Source organism: Pseudoliparis swirei, chromosome 10, assembly GCF_029220125.1.
Source record: "Pseudoliparis swirei isolate HS2019 ecotype Mariana Trench chromosome 10, NWPU_hadal_v1, whole genome shotgun sequence".
Classification (NCBI taxonomy): domain Eukaryota; kingdom Metazoa; phylum Chordata; class Actinopteri; order Perciformes; family Liparidae; genus Pseudoliparis; species Pseudoliparis swirei.
The window spans coordinates 14,279,250-14,301,764 of NC_079397.1; the positions used below are offsets into that span (position 1 = coordinate 14,279,250).

General features: G+C 40.7%; 1 protein-coding gene across 5 annotated transcripts in view; it reads left to right on the forward strand.

Annotated features, from left to right (window-relative positions):
- The window catches only part of cacna1c (calcium channel, voltage-dependent, L type, alpha 1C subunit), a 191,959-nt gene that overhangs the window by 143,790 nt on the left and 25,654 nt on the right, over positions 1–22,515 (forward strand). For 2 of the 5 annotated variants that reach the window (XM_056425335.1, XM_056425338.1), the window contains exons 11-32: positions 1,093–1,183; positions 4,958–4,984; positions 6,325–6,485; positions 6,701–6,774; positions 6,907–7,058; positions 7,886–8,087; positions 8,264–8,384; positions 8,758–8,872; positions 9,433–9,559; positions 9,643–9,712; positions 10,354–10,483; positions 10,672–10,801; positions 12,056–12,115; positions 12,482–12,588; positions 15,667–15,754; positions 15,880–15,987; positions 16,080–16,132; positions 16,239–16,385; positions 17,092–17,293; positions 17,779–17,937; positions 18,090–18,200; positions 22,011–22,094. In XM_056425335.1, coding sequence (XP_056281310.1) covers positions 1,093–1,183; positions 4,958–4,984; positions 6,325–6,485; positions 6,701–6,774; positions 6,907–7,058; positions 7,886–8,087; positions 8,264–8,384; positions 8,758–8,872; positions 9,433–9,559; positions 9,643–9,712; positions 10,354–10,483; positions 10,672–10,801; positions 12,056–12,115; positions 12,482–12,588; positions 15,667–15,754; positions 15,880–15,987; positions 16,080–16,132; positions 16,239–16,385; positions 17,092–17,293; positions 17,779–17,937; positions 18,090–18,200; positions 22,011–22,094 — 2,519 coding nt within the window. Of the gene's footprint in view, positions 1–1,092; positions 1,184–4,957; positions 4,985–6,324; positions 6,486–6,700; positions 6,775–6,906; positions 7,059–7,885; positions 8,088–8,263; positions 8,385–8,757; positions 8,873–9,432; positions 9,560–9,642; positions 9,713–10,353; positions 10,484–10,671; positions 10,802–12,055; positions 12,116–12,481; positions 12,589–15,666; positions 15,755–15,879; positions 15,988–16,079; positions 16,133–16,238; positions 16,386–17,091; positions 17,294–17,778; positions 17,938–18,089; positions 18,201–21,056; positions 21,141–22,010; positions 22,095–22,515 lie in introns of all 5 variants that reach the window. The other 3 variants (XM_056425337.1, XM_056425336.1, XM_056425339.1) reach the window with 2 other exon arrangements.

Below are 22,515 nucleotides of genomic sequence, written 5' to 3' on the forward strand. Positions count from 1 at the left end.
TGACAGTGAGAGAGCTGCAGCTCATTCCCGCAGGCAGCCAAAGATCGGCAGAAGCAATAAAAAGCAATGTATCACTTCATATCAGTCTCTCGACCAGCCATCCCCACATTCATCCCATTTGTTACTCTCCTTTCTTCCATCCATACCTCCGTTGATGCTCCCGTCACCCTTTTTTTCGAGTTTGAACACTTTTCCATCCTTTGCTGCCCATTTGTATTCCTCGTGTCCTTCCTCTACCCTCATCTTTCATCATCCAGCCTTCTTTCTCTACACGCCCCGACAAATACAATTGGGCTCTGAGCTTCCTACCTGTTTATGCAAAAAAGATTACGTTGATTATCTCATTTTCTGATGCCAAATCTCTCACAGCTTGATCGAAGTTTAGAGGCCTGGGTAAAGAGCATTACAGGTTTTTTTCAAACTTGGCTGCAATTAGTCTCAACCCCCCCCCCCCCCCCACACACACACACACACACACACACCCCCCACCCAAAGAGCAGCATGTTTTTTCTTTCACTGAGCTATGAAATCACAAAAGGGGTTTTGTCCAGATTTAGTTCACCAGGAATTAAGCAATCCTTCATTATGTTCATATGTATGTATATATATATATATATATATATATATATATATATATGTTCATATGCTTCCTAATAGCTGTTGCAGGGCTTGAGTCCCAGGATACCGAACTGGTAAATATTGCTTGTGTGGAAACTTAACGTGTAATTAGTTGAGGCAATGAGGCAAAATATGCATTGTATAGTTTTATAAAAGATGAGTTTATAGTCTTTTAGACACAAGATGAGTTGATTAACAGTGTTCGACTCAGAACACAGTGCAGCCCTCAGTATTTACCCATAAACATGATGTACTTTGAAGCTTTTTAAGTGTGTGCGGTAATAAAGTTGACGGACATTTTGGAGTCCACCAGGATTTCAGCTCAAGGTTCAGACCAAAACAGTAAAAACCGACGCAAGATTGATGTACGTGAGAAAACACAGCCGTGTTTCACCTGCTTGGCCTTTGAATTCATCTTTGTCCCTCTTTCTTTTTGTGTCACCTCTTTTCCTCTGGCTCCTCTCTGTCTCTCAGTGAGCATGCCAGCAAGTGAGAATGAATCAGTCAACACAGACAACGCCCCCGGGGGAGACGTGGAGGGGGAGACCTGCTGTACCCGGCTAGCGTAAGTTCCTCACCCTCTCTCATACACACCTAACCATCATCTCTCTCTCTCTCTCTCTCTCTCTTCCTCGCTCTGTCCCCTTCCGTCTATCTCAAGGATGAACTCGACCATGCATCTTTCTTGTATTGCCACTTGAATGTTAGCCATGGTGCAGCTGGCTCTGCCCTTCACTGGTCTCACAAAGCCAGACCTCTGTCCCCTCTCCTGTTTTCACAGCTAATTAAATTACTCTTTTTTTCAAAAGAAATCTGTGACCTTGATGAAACGGAGGTCAGGCTAAGAGGAATTAAACCCATACTGAACCACCATCCCTTATTCTTTTTTCTAGTACTCTGCAACTGAACAACCCCATTGAAGTCTGACATTGGCTGGATTTTTTTGCTTTTGGCCTCATTTTTATGAACACAATATGAATATGTCACAAGGCATGAAATATCTGTGCATCTGTATTTTCACCTTGGTCCAGTTGAATTATGAAAAGGTTTCCTACGTCAAAGCGTCACAGAATTTAACTTTACATGTAAAGTACTGTAAAGTACTATGAACGGAAGAAGAATTGAGAAAAGAGGTCAAAGTGTCTTTTTGACCTTCATTGGGATGATACAAAAACCAGAACTTCTCTCACGTCGACATCTCATCTAATAGTAATCCAAGTATTTTCTTCCCTTTCTTCGCTCCATCTGTTTCTGCTCTTTCTCCCTCCCCTTCATGTTAGCAAAGTGCTTTCCTCCTCCCCGGTGGGAGCTCACGAACAGCTGACTCACTTGCTCTTGCCCCCCCCCCCCTCCTCCTTCTACCTCCCTCTCTCCTTTCATTTATTATTTTTTGTACATTATTCAAACAAGTGCATTGCTTTCTTTCTTGGACAGAAGGCCACGCAGGAGCCGTGACCCAGGCGGGGCCCACTTCAGCACACACGAGTAAACACACCTCCGTACCACACGGTGCATCACTGTGACCGCAGCCGAATAGAGTAGAATAGAGAAAGTTACATTTAGAGGGGAAATCCAAGTGAATCAAGAATGCTCTTGGCCAGAGAAAGGGTGAAGCCAGAAGGTAGACGTCGATGGCACACTGTTGTTTATCTGTACTCTTGCTCGACATCTGTCACTTGTGTCTTTGTTATGTTGTTTGTGTTTATTTGTCCCATCAGACAAAAAAGGACACACCACGCTTCAGTCTTCAAACACATAACGCCAAACAGAAGCTATCGTGAAGCCGGCAAATTAGTCATTTGAGTAATTAATTTCAAAAAGGTCTTATGTTGTAGCTGTTGTCAATCTGCACTTTACTTTCACGATTTATTGATGAATAATTTTGTCTAAAAATCCCTATTATATTTTCCAAGGAGCCAAGTTGACAACTTCAAAGGTTTTATTTCGTCCAATCTTCATTCTAAACCCGAAAATACGCATTCATAATAATTTATTTGATATCACACATGATAACAAACCTGACAAATGCTTTCCGTTTTCGCTTAAATAATGACTAAATTGGGTTCACGCTTATCAAAATCGTAGCATGTTAATCTGTGCAGATGTTAAGAAGCTCTCGTTCTCCTGCAGCAGGGTCTGGCAGTCTGAGCCAGCCAGGCCTGGTTCTCCAAAGCTATATTAGAAAGTGTCAATCATCTCGCTGACTGGTCTAATTTTCTTATGTAGGTCATGTGGAGGATTCAGTATTAGAGACTTATTTCTGATCCAAGTAAAGGCTCCTCCCAGTAACTTAAATCATTGTGTGCATTGAAGATGTACTATTACCCACAGCAACACAAGTTGTATCACTAAATGCTTCTTATCACGTCCTCAAGTACCAATACACATTACAATGGAATCATTTTCTCACTCTTAACTTCTAAAATGGCCGCAGAATAAACATCTATTGTTTTTTGAAGATTCTCCTCAAAGCATGTACTAATAATAATAATAACTTTATTTATATAGCACCTTTAAAAACAATGTTTACAAAGTGCTCCACAGAGAGTCAAAGCAAAACAAGTGGAATAGCAAGAAACCAATATTACATTCAAAAGTATATATTAAAATTAAAAATTAAATTAAAAATTAAAAATAAATTAAAAACAGACAAACTAAATTAGGGGAACCAAAGTGCTGCATAAAAAGACTAGATCACTTAAAAGCTGTTCTATAAAAATGGGTTTTAAGAAGTGATTTAAAAGAAGTTACTGATTCTGCAAGCCTTATCCCCTTAGTAGGTCTAATACGCTCTCGAGCAGGGGCGTCAAACTCATCTTCACCGAGGGGCCACATCAGCGTCACGGCCGCCTCTTAAAGGGCCGGTGTAACTGAAGCGCTGTATAAACTACTCTCCAACATATAGTTTAATAACTCTCTTTGCATTTGATTATTGTTCATTCAAGTGTAGAGATATTGTACACAAGGACATTTCTCGAATATTATAACACAAATCCATTTCATTTGAAACCTTCAAAATAAAAGCACAGGATATAAAGGCGATCATGTGTCTTTCAAGCTGTCAGGGGCCGGATAAAATGACGTGGTGGGCCGCATTCAGCCGGCGGGCCTTGTGTTTGACACCTGGGCTCTAGAGCATCCATCTCCTTTTTATATAAACCACAATAGAGCTTCCGATTTTTTCAACTGCAATAGTTTTACTGAAATAAGTGTCTTTCACGGTAATCAGACCGTCCAAAACCAAATAAACGCTAAACCTTGCCAAGAAATATGAGCCCTCATCCTTCCTCCGTGGGACTGTTTTTGCCTCGGGGCATTAAGAGATAAATCCGGAGACTTTCAGTGTTTGTCACTTCTTCTTCACATTGCTGTGGAGACAGACCTCGGGGTAGCAGCGACTCCGACGCCCGCTGATCTCCATAATCGAGCCGAACACATAGAGAGAGGAGACGGTGGGCTGTCAGCCTCCGTATCCAGCCAGTCAGTCATTTTGTTCCACCGTTGAGTCAGTCGGGAAGCCGCTTCATCGCCTCAGTCGGGCAGCGGGTCATCTGCTCTCGCGAACCCAAGCAGTGCACAGCTGCTCACACCAACTCCCTTCAAGCTCATTACAGGATGGGATGCGACTAAGTTCTCTTTTGGCTGAGAGAGGAGCGTCGCCTGTAATGTAACCAGCGTGTGGCATAAATTGTCAGATCCGGGTCCTCAAACATTACAGATGATATGTGTCAAATTTCCACTGTGGGTATTTCAGTCTTGTCCTCTTTTCTTCTCTTTTCTCTTCTCTTCTCCCAGAAACACTAGCTTTTATAATCTCTTGTCTTCTGTACTCTATGTATATACTTTGTGCTGTTACAGCGGGGAACAATCTCCATACATTTCTCTACGTATACACTGCGTTCTTTCACACCAGGACCGATTGGAGGAAATCCAAACTTAGAGCAATATTTTTTCTTTTGACTGGATGCCGCCGTCTATTTGTTTTCTTGGAGTGATTTTTTTCCGAAGAAAAGTGGGTGAATTACTGATGTTCATTCAGTTCTGCAGAACGAATACCAGACAGTCAGCTTGTCTGCTTGATGAGCTTAGTTCACCTCAGCCTCTCAACTAGAAAATATCTATATAGTAAGATTAAGCAATTGCATTTAAAGAAGGCAGAACATTCTGGACCCACAGTAACTTGTTGAAGCAACATACATTTGCTCAGGCAAACGTCATTCTCAAATCACCCCTTTCATGCTGTGTACCTGTCTATGTATGTGTGTTTGTCTGTGTGTGTGTGTGTGTGCTTGTGTGTGTGTGTGTTTGTCTATAATCCATTCTGTTTTCTGTGTTCCAGAAATAGGATCTCCAAATCCAAGTTCAGGTTAGTACATGTTATCACCTGTTATTCACCTGCTCCAATGTCTCCACTGCTGTGGTACTTGTATGGTCGCTGTGTGTGTGCGTGTGTGTGCGTGTGTGTTTATTTGTCGACAGTCATGCAAAGGAAACAGACACAAAGAGAGAGCTTTGCTCTGTAAAGGAATAGTTCAACTTTGAGGAAATACAGTTACTTTATTGCAAAGAGTTCGATGAGACGATAAATCCAACTCTCATGTCTTTATGGTAAATATCAATCTACAGACGGTTAACTTCAAAATCAAAAACATAGACATTAGATAATTACATGTCACGTCCAGTGTGTGCATCATGGGGAAGCTGCTGTGTGCCGTAAATTACTTTAAATAGCTTATAGACACTCAGAAAACCGGTGAAACAAATGGATTGTGTACGGGCAACGGAGAACAACACCTCCTGGTGAGCTGTGACATCTCCTTTCAACCATGTCTGTTGTTGTGGAGTATCCGCGAGAATCAATAGACATCCAGAACAGAAAAGGACAGATGATTGATGAGGGCAGTTATGGTCTGGATTCATGTAGTTGTTATGAATAAATGCTGATTCGTCTGATAGATTTCCTGATAGATCTTCTTATAATCACACGCTGCTGTTTGAACTGCAGTCACGCAATCATCGGTGAACATTGCTGTGACTCTTTAAGTGGAGTGCTTCACTGAGATGTGAGTGTGAGGTGTGAAGCTGGCAATTACCAGAAACAACAACTCTGATTTCTTAACAGTATAGTGGGCAGGAAAAGTGCAAAAGACCTTGTGTACAGAACAACACCGAACAACATGGCGAATTGTCTCAAATTCAAGTTGTCGTTTTTTTTAATGCTAAAATGAACCCATTTTTTCATTTCAAGCAGGAAATTCCCGTAAGGTGTGAATCACAGTCTGACATATTTCAGTTAAAATGTGTTCCTTCAATCATTTAATACAAATAAGCAATCCTTTTTTTTGCCTCAAATGCAACAAAGCTCATCATCCTGGCTTTTTCTTGGTGTGAAATGTCTTTGAGGATGACTAACTGCTTCACAGCTCAACAAGAGACGACCACCGGCCAAGGGATGATGTCATCACTACCTTGTCGACAGACTAATTGACTCTTTATTTTTCTTCTCTCTCATCTGCTGTTTGTTTTTCCCTCTCGTTTTCATTTGTTTCTTTTGATAATTCTTTTTTTCCTTCTTTTTCTCTTGGGCCTAATACTCCTTTATCTGCGTCTCTGCTCTCCTTCCCACGTCCCTCCTTTTCCCCACCTCTCCTCTCTCCTTTCCTCGCGCACCGCTCCATCTCTCAACCTTTGCTTCTTCACCCTCAGTCGATACTCTCGGAGGTGGAACAGGCTGTGTAGGAGGAAGTGCCGGGCAGGGGTCAAATCCCAGTTTTTCTATTGGCTGGTCATCTTCCTGGTTTTCCTCAACACTCTGACCATCGCCTCTGAACATCACCGGCAGCCTGACTGGTTAACAGAAGTACAAGGTACGGGAGCAAGCACACGCACACCTACATTCACGTACGCACAAACTCTGACAGATCTCTTTTCCTTCCGATAAAAGCTAAATTCACCTTTTTGGATTGCATTTTCTTTTCTGCCATTTTTCTTTTGACACATCTTTTTATTCTGACCTTTTTATCCCTCCACGTTCCTCTTTTCTCACCACCATGTCCTTCCTCCTCCTCCTCCTCCTCCTCAGACATAGCCAACAAGGTGCTGCTCGCACTCTTCACTGGTGAGATGCTGTTGAAGATGTACAGTCTGGGTCTGCAGGTCGGTGGCAGAGCATTATCTTCCTCAAAATGAGTTGTATGGGAATGATTTCATGGTTTGTCAAGAGAATTTTAAACTCCTTTCTCGGGCCTTTGCTACCTTAAATTGTTCTCCTCTCTAAACTCTCCACAGGCGTACTTTGTTTCGCTCTTCAATCGCTTCGACAGCTTCGTCGTATGTGGAGGGATTCTCGAGACCATCCTGGTGCAAACCAAGATCATGTCCCCTCTCGGCATCTCAGTGTTGCGCTGCGTACGCTTGCTGAGAATCTTCAAAATCACCAGGTTAGTTGAGACGTTTTCAATATTGACAATTATGGAGTATCCCTTTGTCCTGCTACACACACACACATTAACATGTGAAAGCCACCTCTCACTACACTGGATACTGAAACACATTAGATAGATAGATAGATAGATAGATATGATGATATGATGATATGATATGATATATACTTTATTAATCCCCAAGGGGAAATTTGTCGAAACAGTAGCAGCACCAATAAACTAAACACACAAGAATAAAAAATAAAATATAAAATATAAAAAACAGGGATGAAAGATATAGAAGTATACAAAGTAAAATATAAAATAAAATATATATGTATATATACAACATATATGCATACACAATACACAATACTAATGACAAATTAAATTAAATATTTAAAAAATACAGTATATATACTTTATTAATCCCCAAGGGGAAATTTGTCGTCACAGTAGCAGCACCAATAAACTAAACACACGAGAATAAATATAATAAAATATAAAAAACAGGGATGAAAGATATAGATGTGTTCAAGTAAAATATAAAATACAAAATGAAGTATATATGTATATAAAATGAAACATATATGTATATATATATATACACACACAAACACATATAATACAAGGACTGTGCAAAGTATACAAAGTAAAATATAAAATACAAATAAAATAGGCAACTATTGTATTGCCAATTGTCCTCAGGAAACAAATACAATGGAAAACATTCACACCTATACAGTGTGTTGGTGACGGGTACACGTTCAGTGATCTTCCTCTACACCTGTATGTACTTCTATTTGTGTGCATGCTCCCACGGTAACTGGATGTCTCGCCCACAGATACTGGAACTCCCTGTCCAACCTGGTGGCATCCCTTCTAAACTCTGTTCGCTCCATTGCTTCTCTGCTGCTCCTGCTCTTCCTCTTCATCATCATCTTCTCCCTGCTCGGCATGCAGCTGTTTGGGGGGAAATTCAACTTCGACGTGACCAGACGGAGCACCTTTGACAACTTTCCCCAGTCGTTGCTCACTGTGTTTCAGGTACTGCAAATGTGTGCGGTCTTCAATTCTCAGCTTGTGTCCATCACATCTTCATCTCCTATGTACCGTACAACAATGTATTGAATCTGGATTCAACCAGTGATGTGAAATGTAATGTGTGACAAGGATGTTTCTTCGTTCCTATGAAGATTGTAATTACATTTCTTTCTCCACAGATCCTAACGGGAGAGGACTGGAACTCTGTGATGTATGATGGTATCATGGCGTACGGTGGACCGTCCTTCCCCGGCATGCTGGTCTGCATCTACTTTATCATCCTCTTCATCTGCGGAAACTGTATCCTGCCTCAACAGAGTCCTCCGTAAAGTAGCTGCATAATAGCCTCTGGTGTGGATCTGAAGAGAGGTGGAGGGGTGATGAGTGATGACCAGAGCTGGAAAATGTTAACGTCGGGAGCAAAGAGAAACGTGTTGCTTTTCTGATTCTGTTAGATTGCATTCGATCAAGCACATAACCATGTGCCTGGTTGTGATTTGATTTCCATCTTTCCCCTAATTAGGAAGCATCATATCACTCATAAAAGCCCACATTGAGTATCTCTACTCGAGCAGTTAAGTGTATTTCAGATGCAGAAAGATTACTAATTATCCACTTAGCCTCCCAGGATCTGGCGGGCCAGCAACATCCTTAGCTTCAACCATCTGAACAGATATCTTACTGAACGTCTTCTTGGCCATTGCTGTCGACAATCTGGCTGACGCTGAGAGCCTGACATCCGCCCAGAAAGAGGAGGAAGAGGAGAAGGAGAGGAAGAAACTCGCCAGGTAAAGCGGAAAGAGAAAGAAAGATGGTCAGCTGAGGAAAAGAAAGAGAAGAAAAATAGAAACTGTTTTGGTCTGACATAACACCAGAAACAAATTGTAGGGAGTGAGAGAGCCTCACATTGAGAACACAAACATATTATTATGTTTTAGAGTGAGGCTGACATTTGTCTGCTTCGCTTTTTTGTCTAAACCAGTTTTTTGGGGTGATTTTAGCCATTTAGTTCAACTGTAATTTGTCAGCAATGGTAATGTGAGACTTTAGTGCAGCTGAGGAAGATAATGTCTCCCTCAGCGGCACAAATCATTAAATGTCTCCTCTTTGGTTAGAGCCTGTATTGATCTGAGAGGGGAAAACACGTGTAATGAAAAACAACCATTTGACTGCTCTGACCTGTTTGACTGATTATAACAGCACATCCACCAGCCATGAAAATCAAAGTGTTTATTTATTCATTGGTGTTCATTTCAATGTGATTCAGCGCATTAATATGGGACTAACGTTGCTAGGGTTAAGAGAAGGGATACGTCTGATCATCTTCTGTTCCTTCCTCTTTCTCCAGGTTGGCCAGTCCAGAGAAACGTCACGCCAACGAGAAGCCGCCTCTGGAGAAGAAGAAAAAGAAGAAGAAGGAGAAGATAGAGCTGAAGTCCATCACCTCTGATGGAGAGACGAACACTGCTACTAAGGTACATCTCAAGAAAATCCAAAGTAATCACAGAGCTCAAGAAGAACAAGCATGAGTTAAATAAACATAATGCTCTCTCTGCAGATTACCATGGATAACTACGGTGGAGATGAGAGTGAAGAGAAGAACCCATATCCGGCCAATGATTACATCGGTAACCCACACACCAGATGTATGCTCTGTGTTTATGCAGGAAGGATTAGATTAGATGAAAACCTACTCTAAAAATGCAAAGATACAAGATATTTATGTTGAGAGTAAAGGAACTACTCATGCCATAAACTATTGCGAATGGCGACTCGCTGCCTCTCCTGAAAAGTTTACAAGTTGGCCGAGTTTTAAATCCAGGAGCAGCACGCGCAAGCACGCACCCTCAATCGCCATTTCCATGGTAACAGCAGCATCCACCAATCAGCGAGGTCACTGTTACACTTAGGGTTGGGGTAGTGTCGTAATTCTTATTGGCTTCTCCGTTAAAATTATTTTTTTTGCTGTGAAAGACTTGTGGCTTTTACAGGAGCGTGTCCGGTTAGTTTAGTTAGTGGCACCTTGGACGGTTACGACATTATGGTTAGTCATACAAACTCTCGATTCAGAATATAAATAGGATTTTCACCTCTGGAACTTTTTTTTATCGCTTAACATTCGTGTCAACAGGTTGCAACGGTTCCTCGGTGTGCCTTTCTGCTGAGGCACAACTACTTAACAACTTGAAGCCAAGTTACATTCATTGTCAGAATTGTTTTTCCTCCTGTTTACTCAAACTATTCACTTTTTCCTCCCTCTCATTCGGAGACGAAGAGGACGAAGAGCCAGAGATGCCGGTGGGTCCGAGGCCCCGGCCCCTCTCCGACACTCAGCTGAAGGAGAAGGCCATTCCCATACCCGAGGCGCGCGCCTTCTTCGTCTTCAGCCACACCAACCGGTAAGAGGAACCTTTTGCCGAACCTTCACCCCCCCCCTCCCCCTCTCTTCTGATTGTACCCAATCTATCTGTTTCTGCCCGTATTTTTCCATCCTTGTGGTTCCCATCTCTATTTGATCGCATAAAAAATGCCCTATTACTATCATAACCAGTGACGTAAATGTGTTTTTTCCCACTTCGTTTTTTAGATTCAGGGTTCTATGCCACAAGATCGTCAACCACAACATCTTCACAAACCTCATCCTCTTCTTCATCCTGCTCAGCAGCATCAGTCTGGCAGCAGAAGACCCGGTCAAAAACGACTCCTTCAGAAACCAGGTAACACAAACGATATATATTAATAACTATTTTAAAAACTGTATTACAGTATAAATGCAATATAAATGCATATAAGGCTCAATATACATTAAGGCGCAGACAGAGGCAGACATTGAACTCATCATTAGTTGTCCACACACATTCATTATGTGCTAAATGGATTATAACCGACAGCAACATACATATAGACGAACCAACGCTGATTGTGACTGGCCTGTTACACTTAATGAGATTTATTCCAGAGTATTGTAACCCAGATTAACTTCATGTTAGGAAGATGTGAAACGTCTCTTCAGCTTTTGTCTTGTCAACTGAACTCTTTAAAAAGAAAATGTTTTATTAAGCCAGGCTGGGCAACCTAACATTAACACATGCAGCCAAGAAATATGGTTACAATGTTGTTATTGTTTTACTATCCCCTCTTTAACCAGGACTGTGTTCCTTGTATTAATAAGAAATGGTATATATTTGCATGCAACAGCTGAGGATGTATACTTAGCCTGAGGCCAAACTGAGAAATCTCAAATCATGCTCTATTTGTATTCATGGAGACAATGTCTTCACTGCAGTTGTGGAGCATCACCATACTGCTTAAATATACATTATCTTTAGTGTTTATGGGTATAATTGGTGAGCTGAATGCAACAACGTGGCTCTGTGTGTGCTGCGTGTGTGTTTTGTGTATTGTTATTTCTCTCAGTGAGCAAGATCCCCCGGGGGCGTGTAGAGATCTGCTATATTGTATTTTTCATGACTATGGTCTAGGCGGCTGGGTAATAGTCAAACTCTTAGTCTGAGACCTTAATGAAAAAAAACACAGTGTTTTTCAGATTCAAAGTCTGTTTTAGTCAAATGGAAATTCATTATCCTTGGACCTGAACCTCAGCATATTTAATTCAGTATGTTGTGGAGTCATCCACGACGATGCGACAGTTGACCATAAATCAGGCCTTAACCCCCGAAAAGAAACTGCACTTTCTTCTGTTTCTCTCTTTGTTTTTAACCATAAACAATTCTATGAAAGCTTAGACCTTTACACAGTTGTTACCGGTCTACCCAGGTCGGTTTCATTCAGCCTTGGAACATGTTGTACAACCTCAGTCCCAATTTTGTCTTATGGTTATTATTATTATTATTACCAATACAACGGATGACATAATGAAAGCCATTGATTATTGGTTTTTTTTGTCTGGCACTATCATGGAAATAGTATCCTTCAACTAAAAACAATGATTCTCTTTGTTGCTTTTCTAGATCCTGGGCTATGCAGACTACGTCTTTACTGGACTCTTCACCATAGAGATCATTCTTAAGGTAGTATTTCATGTTTGTGAGGTATTATAAGAACTTATGATCTGTAAGTGCGACCGAATTCATTTGAATTACGTTCATGTGGGTCCAAACAAACAAACTTTCACATGTATGACAGAAATAAGGACTGACAAACAATGTTCAATGTTTGTTGGGAACTGGTTGATGTGCATGGCGAGAAGGCGTTGCTGCATCCAGACCAAAGATATCAAATAACTTAAATGATGTGTCCTTGGTCGTGGACCCTTCCTTAAAAACAATTCAAACAATGACCAACTACTTTGCATCATATATGTTCCCCATGTACACTCCTGACCTGTGACTTGATCCTTCTTTAGTTCTCTAAATTGTGAACTTTGACCCCTACAGATGACAGCCTACGGGGCCTTCGTCCATAAAGGTTCCTTCTGTAGAAACTATTTCAATATTTTGGACCTGGTCGTCGTCAGTGTTTCTCTCATCTCCTCTGGAATACAGTGAGTGCAACGTAATGTTTCGTCATGCATGTTTTATGCTTTTGTCCCGTTTGAATCATCCGCAAATGCTATAACCCCAAAATGTTGCCAGCAATTCCAAGCGACTTCATCAGGGAAGCTTACAATATCATCAAACGTACATTTGTGTAATTGCGTGTTGAAAGACTGGACCAGGCAGTCAGATAATGGCTCCTGCATGGGACACTCATCCAGTCCACGAACACATAAATCAGGTTGCACAGTGTCAGAGTGAGAGAAACGATTTTTTTAAATGTAAATTGCCTCATTCTTCACACTCTCTATTCTCTCACAACTTTACACTTCATTACTCCTATCCCATTTTTCTCTTTGTGATGTTTATTGAATATGTTCACTGCATCTTGTAGCAATTAACTCCTTGAAATGCTGTGATATTTCTGATGTTTAATATGCTATGCTACACTCTCTGTCTCTAATGCTTAATAGACTAGACTTCTCGACGTAAGTCCATATTAGTCCACATTAATAACCCCCTTAGCAAACCTTCACCTTAACTGTGTCAAGATGTCACTCCTTTGATTTGGTATTTCTATGGCCTTGGAGAGTTTTAGTCAAAGCCTTCTTCAGAGCACGACCAAAAATCACAAGGCTGAAATGTCCGACGTTATGACCGGGCGAAAGTTCAGTGAGATTATTCTGTAATGATAATAAGTGGGTGATTTGCTATTGTGAACACAGAGTTGTGCACCAAACATATCTCTATGCAGGCATCATCATAATGGGTTTGGATGCAGAGATTGTTTTGTTTCCAGGGGGAGTGGTTCCCCGATCAACGTTTGTGTTTTTGTTAATCTATTCTTTGACATATTTTTTGGGGGGCAGTTTAAACTGAGTTCTCATATTTCTGGATAAGCTAAACTCTCCTGGACTATGGAAATGACACCTTTATGCTAAAACTCAGTGGTTTTGCCTGTTACAAGTAGTCAGTGTGTGGGATTCTTCTTAAATACATCACAGTCAAACTAATTGTGATGGTACTGCGTTCAGGAGTGTGTGTAAACAGATCTTTTTGACTCCAGTCTCAGGATTTACTGTACATTTTACTTCAATTCTGTTACTACCCAAAATATCTCTGGGGATGTACTTTATATTTTATACTGTATATACCTCTCTTGCCATGTTTCCATTTAGGTATCTGTGCTCATGGAAGTGTAGCTAAAGAAACAGCAACAACAATTTAGAACTGGAATATGCAAAATGACCAGTTGTAAAACTAATAACGTAGAATCAAAAGTCAGGTGTAGTCGTCCTGTGTAGTCTCGTGATATTGTTTGTTGACAGCATGAGGTCACATAAAATAACTATATGTGTCTTTATTTTAGTTTTTCCTATGGAAACCATTTAGAATCAAAGAGCAGTAAATCTTTAATAAACAGGTTAATCTTTAATAAACAGGTTAATCTTTCCCTTCAATCCAGTCGACTATAAGATATCTTCACAGCTGGTCTGACTGATATGATGCCGATGAAATCCTACTGCACATGAACTACTTTTAACTGCCCTTGAACTTTACCTTCCTGTGTAAAATGTTGCACATCGGGTCTTTCCTTACATTCTGTTTAAAAGTCGACAGAGTAATGTCACTCCCTTTATGTCACTCCTTTAAACATCTTAAAAGTCACTCCCTTAAAAGGATACACTGACATTTTGAATACTCTTTTTTTCACTCGTTTTCATATTTGTTCTCCAGTTAACTGAATAATTGGCTTATTAACCTTTCACACTGATATAAAGGTAAAAGGTAAATGACAAGCTCGAAGTTTAGCACGTTCGACACCCGTTAATGTCACATAATAATACAACACTGAGGAAGTTCAGATTACCAAAGGACCAATGTACAAGCTTTTTTCAAACAATTATTGCAAAATGTCAAGGTATTTATTTGATTCTTTTGGTTAGTTTGTTAAAACCTTCCTTTTCCTTTGAACCATGTCCTTTAAAAGGTCCCATGCTGTTTGACCTTTGGCTTAAACTGACACTCTCTTACAGCACAGTGACTCTCAGTTTCCCCGTGTGTGTTTTTGTTGGCCTACCTGTGTTGTACTTGTATGTGTTTGTGTGTTTTATTACATACACATGTTTAGACTTTTGTATTTACTAGTGTAGACAAATTATACGAAAACGCATTATTAATTTATGACTAATGGCCCCTTATGACATGGTCCATAACCGTATTTCTATAGATAATCTGTGCTCTTAACAGTGTCAGAGGAGGTGCAACAAGTATAGAATATCATCATTTCTTTAGTAGGAGGAAGTTACCGAACCAGACTAATCCAGTTGTTCAACCACAATTTAATCTAATGAAGGTTAACTTCTTGAGATCATTGTGCACATCTGCCAATCTCCTGGTAATAATCTGCCTTTATTACGTAGCATAGTGGTACGGGTAGTTATGTAAACATGTATTCCTACAGCCCAAATGTAATCATCTTAAAAAGAATCATGGCTATTCTCAGTTATTATGTATTTAACCCTCCTGTTACCTTCGGGTCAATTTGACCCCATTCAATTCCTGTTACCTTTATATTTACTGACATATTTTACCCTCGGGGTCAATTTGACCCCAGCAATTAAAACCTCCAGAAAATTATTAGAATTAATATTGTTTTCCAAGTTTAAGTGTGAGGTACTTTATGTTTGTTTGTTGACTACTTAAATAGCCCTTTAAATATATAAAAAAGTTGATATTTCTTATATGTTTGACAGTGAAAAACAGCCTGGGGTCAAATTGACCCGAAAGAACACCGACATTAAACATTGAATGGGGTCAAATTGACCCTAAAGGTAACAAGAGGGTTAAGTGTTATTAGGATTATTTTATACTTGTTGTTGAGTGTCCGATGTGATTTGGTTTCAGTTGTTTAATTTACTTTGTTTTAATTTACCTCGCTTCCGTGCGTTGTCTCGCTCTCGACAGCTCTTTTAAACTCACGCGACAGTTTGTTATGAGCGTGACTCGTCTCAATCTTGCAAATGCGTCTTGATAGTAAAAGGTGTGTTTGACTAGTCGGTAGTTAAACCCCATGTGTGTTTCAGGTCCAGTGCAATTAATGTGGTGAAGATCCTGCGAGTCCTGCGAGTGCTCAGACCCCTGAGAGCCATCAACAGAGCCAAAGGACTGAAGGTTGGGGCACTTACACGTCTAAAAACACCAGTGCACATAATATACGTTATAATAATTCTCTTCTTAACAACAACAAAAAATGCCACACCCGTAATACTTACTATCCTTTTTTGGGCATTTTCCAGCATGTGGTGCAGTGCGTCTTTGTGGCCATCCGGACCATCGGCAACATCGTCATCGTCACCACGTTGCTCCAGTTCATGTTCGCATGTATCGGAGTACAGCTCTTTAAGGTAGGAGGAAAGTAGGAAAGGTCACCGCTAGTAATGTCGTAATCATGTTATTATCAATACTGATTTACAACATGTCGATGTTTATCCATCAGGGGAAGTTTTTCTTTTGTACCGACACCTCGAAACAAACTCAGGCAGGTTGCAGGTAAAAGATCAATCCTGCAAGCAAGCTTGTTAAACATACTCTTATAGCCTATAACAACTGGATAAAACGTGTGTGTGTGTTTGTGTGTGTGCTCTTGTCTTCACAGGGGCTCCTACATAATGTATAAGGACGGGGACGTGACGAAGCCTGAAAGAGCCCACAGAGTGTGGGAGAACAGTGACTTTAACTTTGACGATGTGCTGCAAGGCATGATGGCTCTGTTTGCCGTGTCGACCTTCGAGGGCTGGCCAGGGTGTGTGTCACACAATCTGTTTGATCTGCATACTGTACACTACCGTTCAAAAGTTTGAGGTCACTTAGAAATGTCTTTATTTTTCAAAGAAAAGCACTGTTTTTTCAATAAAGATAACATTAATCAAAAATACACTCTATACATTGTTAATGTGGTAAATGACTATTCTAGGTGGAAACGTCTGGTTTCTAATGAAATATCTCCAGAGGTGTATAGAGGCCCATTTCCATCAACTATCACTCCAGTGTTCTAATGGTACATTGTGTTTGCTAATCGCCTTAGAAGACTAATATCTGATTAGAAAACCCTTGTGCAATTATGTTAGCACAGCTGAAAACAGTTATGCTGGTGATATAAGCTATACAACTGGCCTTCCCTTGAGCTTGAAGTTTGAAGAACAAAATGAATACTTCAAATATTAATCATTATTTCTAACCTTGTCAATGTCCTGACTATATTTTCTATTAAATTTTCAATTCATTTGATAAATAAAAGTGAGTTTTCATGGAAGACACAAAATTGTCTGGATGACCCCAAACTTTTGAACGGTAGTGTATGTCCACTGAGTGCTTTCTTTTTTTCGTTTTACAGCAACGTCCTGGTGTCCTACCCTATACATTCTGCTCATAATTTTTTTTTACTGGATTAACTGAGGGTTTTCCTCCCGCCCTCTTCCTTGAATGAATCCGTCCCTTCCCTCCCTCAGGTTACTGTACCGGGCCATAGACTCTCACACTGAGGACGTCGGGCCCGTCTACAACTACCGCGTGGTCATCTCCATCTTCTTCATAATCTACATCATCATCATCGCCTTCTTCATGATGAACATCTTCGTCGGTTTCGTCATCGTCACATTCCAGGAGCAAGGCGAGCAGGAATATAAGAACTGTGAGCTGGACAAGAATCAGGTAGTGTTGGTGTCTGTTTCATATAAACTATTACTGAATTTGTTTCCGGCTTGAAGTGGGAAAGTCGCTTTGTCATTCGAGGCGGCACGAGGGAGAGAGAGGGAATGGAGGCCAGGCAGTGGGGGTGAGACATGGGAGAATCTGGAGGGGATGAACAAGAGTTTTGAGAGGCTGAACTACTTGAGGAGTGCAGCCAGGAGGGAGCCGCAGCAATTCAGACAGAAGATGAAACGAAAGAAAGAGCTGAGCGAAGTCCCTTGCAGCGGTGTTCTCCGTGATGATTCGTCTCACTGAAAGAACACAAAGAGGATGGAAGAGTAGCCGGGGACAGGAGAGAGACACTTCTACAGCGTTTGCTCCACAGTGGTCCGAGAAGAGAATGAGACGGAGCGATGAGGAATTGGGGGAGCTACGTAACCAGATAAAGGTTAAAGGTGAACGTGTGTTTGTGCATGCTCATGTGTGTATGTGTGTGTGTGTCACAGCGTCAGTGTGTGGAATATGCTTTGAAGGCCCGGCCGTTGCGTCGCTACATTCCCAAGAACCCTTCCCAGTACAAGGTGTGGTACGTGGTTAACTCCACCTACTTTGAGTACCTGATGTTCACACTCATCCTTCTCAACACCATCTGTCTGGCCATGCAGGTGAGTCTCACGCGTGCACGACTCACAGAGCGCGAGTACACACTCTTAAAATGGGTTGAATGTGACAGTGTACGGCTTTATGAAACTCCCACGACGCCCCCCACCCCCCCTCCTTTGTGGACAACAAATGAGTCGTTTATGTGCTTTTGCAGCATCATGGACAGACCAAAAATTTCAATGATGCCATGAACATCCTCAACATGGTCTTCACCGGACTCTTCACTGTGGAGATGTTCCTGAAACTGATTGCCTTCAAACCCAGGGTAGGTCCGCCTCTCTCGCTGCAGTATAGAATAACAGTCGTGTGCAATACGGTAGAGTAGAGCAGCATAGCAAATATTTGATAAATAATGTACAAATCTACTTACTTTTTACAAATAACTTAGAATCTGATACTATCAAATACTGTATGTTTCAGGCATTGACTCACATATTCTTGCAAATAACTGCTGCCTGATGTTGAACTGCATATCCTATTCCTAATCCTTATTTAATTTCCTCCAGATGATGATTGCTATATTTTGAATTGTAAACATGATTAGTGGATGGCATCATGTGGTTTTTAATCTCACTGCTGCCTTGTTACTCTGTTGCTGTTGCTATGTGGCTGTCTGGGTTTATTGGGCCAATCTTAGGACTTCCTGGTGCATCAGTAGATATTTAAACAGTAACAGATGGGAGTGCCTCCCTCTATTACAACAGGGTTAGTCAGAAATATACAAAAAAACACAATCAAAAGCAAAAACAGAGTTTAATATTATATTTTTAATCTATTGTTACACAGTGCAGGTTGTAAATCCAGAGATGAATATTTATTTGCAGTTATTGATGACTTTTTACTCTGTACTTCACTCACTGACTTCTTTAATACACTGAGTTGAGCTAGAGAAATGTGAGGGTGACATCACACTAACTGCATCTTCTTTCTTTTAGCGTTCCCTTCCGTATACTTGGCAATAGTGTGTCACTTATACACATTATGCTCATTAGAATCAATCAAAACAAAATGTAAAACGATTAATTCTCGATACTCCAGGTTTAAGAAGACAAAAAAACTGTGGAATATGTTACTTTTTATTTATTTTATATGTGGAGTTAATTACTGTAAATTACGTGTTGCAATTAATTAATTGCCTTCACAAAAATATCAGTTTTTTGGAAGCCAGGGATTTTTTAAACTTATTTATTTTATTTTTCCAGTGAGCTATAAAATCCAAATAATTTTCTCCAAGAAGAAAGAAGAAGAAATGTACACTTTTATTGATCCCTTTGGGGAAAATCGTCTCTGCATTTGACCCATCCTTAGTTATTAAGGAGCAGTGGGCTGCAGTGAAGCGCCACAGGGACAATGTTTATGTATTAAGAAGGATGAAATATAGTTATCTGGTAATAACCGTTGGAAATAATGATCTACTTGAAACATTTGGGCATGGGAATTGACCTCATGCTGCGCTGCATTACGTTATACGATGTTTTCCTTATGTCGTTTATTTAAACTGATCAGATCAGCTTTTTTCAAAGCGTTTTGAAACTTTGTGAATCTTTGCAAGTTGTAAATCTTTAAAACAATATCCAAAGTGACTCCCATTTTCCTTTTTTCATGTCTGTATAATAAGTTACAGCGCAGCATGTGGACGTGTTCCCAAGCCATTTGGACGATGTTAATGAAAACGTGACGCACTTAATTTGTGCGTGAGTGAGATGCAACCGTAGGATGCTCCTGGCTTGACCTTGTTAAACTCTTCCGGCACACACAGAGGACCAGCTCACTCACACTTTTACTTCCAGGTATTACAGTCGGCAGCACACAAGTGGAATCAGCTCCTGTGACACTTCCTTTATGGATGGAAATGTGTCCTAATGCTTTTTAACTTTTTTTTTACAGGTTTCACTGTCTCAGCGTTGCTTCGCAGGTTTTTGTTTTTACTGTGTTGGATAGTTCTGAGCATCTGAACACATTTCAACTTTTAAAACCAAAATGTGTCTAAATGTGTTTTGTCGAATCAATTAATATCAAAATGGCTTTTAGATACTAAGTTATATTCATGTATAATCCTGGTTTGACATTAACACTCTTACACCTCCAAACAACTTCATTTAAACCTTGATAGAGTCCAGGATTTATTTGTAATATCTGCATAAGCTTTTATCACGATCCCTTCGTTCCCTCCTGACGTCAGATTAATCTTCACTCAGACTCTCTCCGCATCTGTCAATTAACCTGCAATAATTGAGTTGTATTTGTTTGTGCATCCACAATGGGTTTAAGGATGTTATATAGTTGTTCTGTAGGTGAACCACAGTATCTAGTCTCACATCTCAGTATCCAGACAGTCATCATTCTAATTCCCCTGCTTCAACTTCCAACCATCTTAAGACGAACAATAACTAACAGATTTCTTCCAATCCGGTTGCACAAAATTGGGATAAACATGGTAACATCATCAGCCTCCCTAGCCCACAGTTAGAGGAATCATCTAAATGTGCCATGGGAAAACAGTCCTCCCTGAATCTGATTGAGATGTAATTTGCTTTACAGTTATGGAACGATTCTGAAAAGGCCACGCGCCAGGCCGGTTTCCAAACCACCCTCGTTACATCGTGTCTGCCTCTCCCAATATAATAAAGCTGAGTCTCTGCACCAGAATGTCACAAAAGATGCAGCTCCTCTTACACTATACTAAATATATGTGTTGGGACTTTCCCACTCTAAATAATAATGCTGTTTTGGCCTGAAGCTACGCGGATGTTTTCTTCATAAATACTCACTTTGTACCGCTAATGATGATAAATTGCTCTCAATAAATTAAACAAACAAAATGTACTTTCAGTTGAATCACCGACTTATTTAACTGCCATCTAACACGCCATAGCGGAGCAGGAAATCCAGCTGCTCTTGATGAACAAAGCAAAGGAAACCAGATGACTCTGCTCATTAGAATTAAAATGTTTCATGTGTCGGTTCATCAGCTGATTGTTTCTGTTCCGTTTCCTCAGTGCACTGTACAACCTCATGCCACCTTAATAGGTCTGCGAAGTGGCAGCAGATGTTGTTTTCCTTCTAACCTACCTTTCTTACCCTCCTCCTCCTCCTCCCCTGCTCACCTCATCCTGTGTAGGGGTACTTTAGTGATCCCTGGAATGTGTTTGATTTCCTCATCGTAATTGGCAGCATAATAGACGTCATTCTCAGTGAGATCAACGTAAGTACGATGCCCACTCTCTCTCTCTCTCTCTCTCTCTCTGTCTTTTGCCCTCTCGCTTCTTCTGAATCTTTCATTTTCTGCCACTCTCCTTTGTGGCTATTCTGTGTTGTGTTGTGCTGTCTGTTCTCTGTGTCTCTCTTCCTTTTTTCTCTGCCTCTTCTTTTCTCTCCTTCCTTCTTCTCCCTCTCTCCCTCCTCCTTCTTTAACTCCAAGATGGCCGCTGCTACTCAGGAGACCCCCTAACCACAACCACCTGAGCGGGAAAACAAGCTTCCTCCTGGGAATCTTAAAAAGTAGAGAGAACAGAGGCCGGGTTTAGCGTCGCACACTCAGGGTTCCTGTCTTGCGTCCTCTTTCCTTATTCCTTATTCCTTACAGTATCTCAGATGTTGTCGGGTTCTTAATTTTTTTGTCCACTTCATATCCGACGGTGACATGTCCTCAGGTTTCTAATTCCTTCACTAACTGAACTAACTCACTGACCAATCACAAACAGACTTACGCATCTTCTTTTTTTTTTAACCACAGCAACAGGGGCGTTTTTGTTGTTGTTGTGATTTTGTTGCAATTGGTTCTGTACTGTTCTTGTTGTTGACATTTTCCTCTCATGGACAAGCATGACCGATCGCCGCTGCCCTTCCTGCTGTCCATCTCTTTTAGACATGCCTCTCCTTTCATTTTTTTGCCGTTGAATTTTGTTGATTCTTTCCCTCTCTCCTCCTACTAAAAACTCCAATGCTCATGTATATAATGTTTTTATCTTATTTTTCTCCTCTCTCCTTTGATTTACGTTCTTTCCATTTTTTAAATGTCTTATGTTCTGTCCTTTTCTTCTGTTGTTTTTCTGTTCTTTCCACCCCTACGCAGCATTATTTTGTTGATGCATGGAACACATTTGATGCCTTGATAGTTGTGGGTAGCATTGTTGACATAGCGATCACTGAGGTTTACGTAAGTAGTCCAACTCCTTCCCTCCCTTCCTGCCTGCCTGCTCTGCCATTCCCACACACACAAACAGACCGAGTGCCGATACCCATCTCGCATGCTTTCAAATGATTAGGAAACTTCAGCCGCACCGCATTTGAACTTAAGCGATGGACGGATCAGTCTGGCAGAGAAAACAGCCAGATGTGGTGAAATCAGAACCGAGCATTTCAACATGTGACAAAAACTAAACAGAACGTTGACCCTTGACCCTTTAAATACCTTTTTGGGTAACTAACATTGTCATCACTCCATTGTTGTATTCTTCTGTTAAAATGTAAGGTTAATAACAATGGATGTTCTCATTGATCTCCCCCCCCCCCCCTTTTTTTCAATTCCTGCACTTTTATCGTCTGCAGTGTAATGAGGCTGACGTTAAAATGCTATT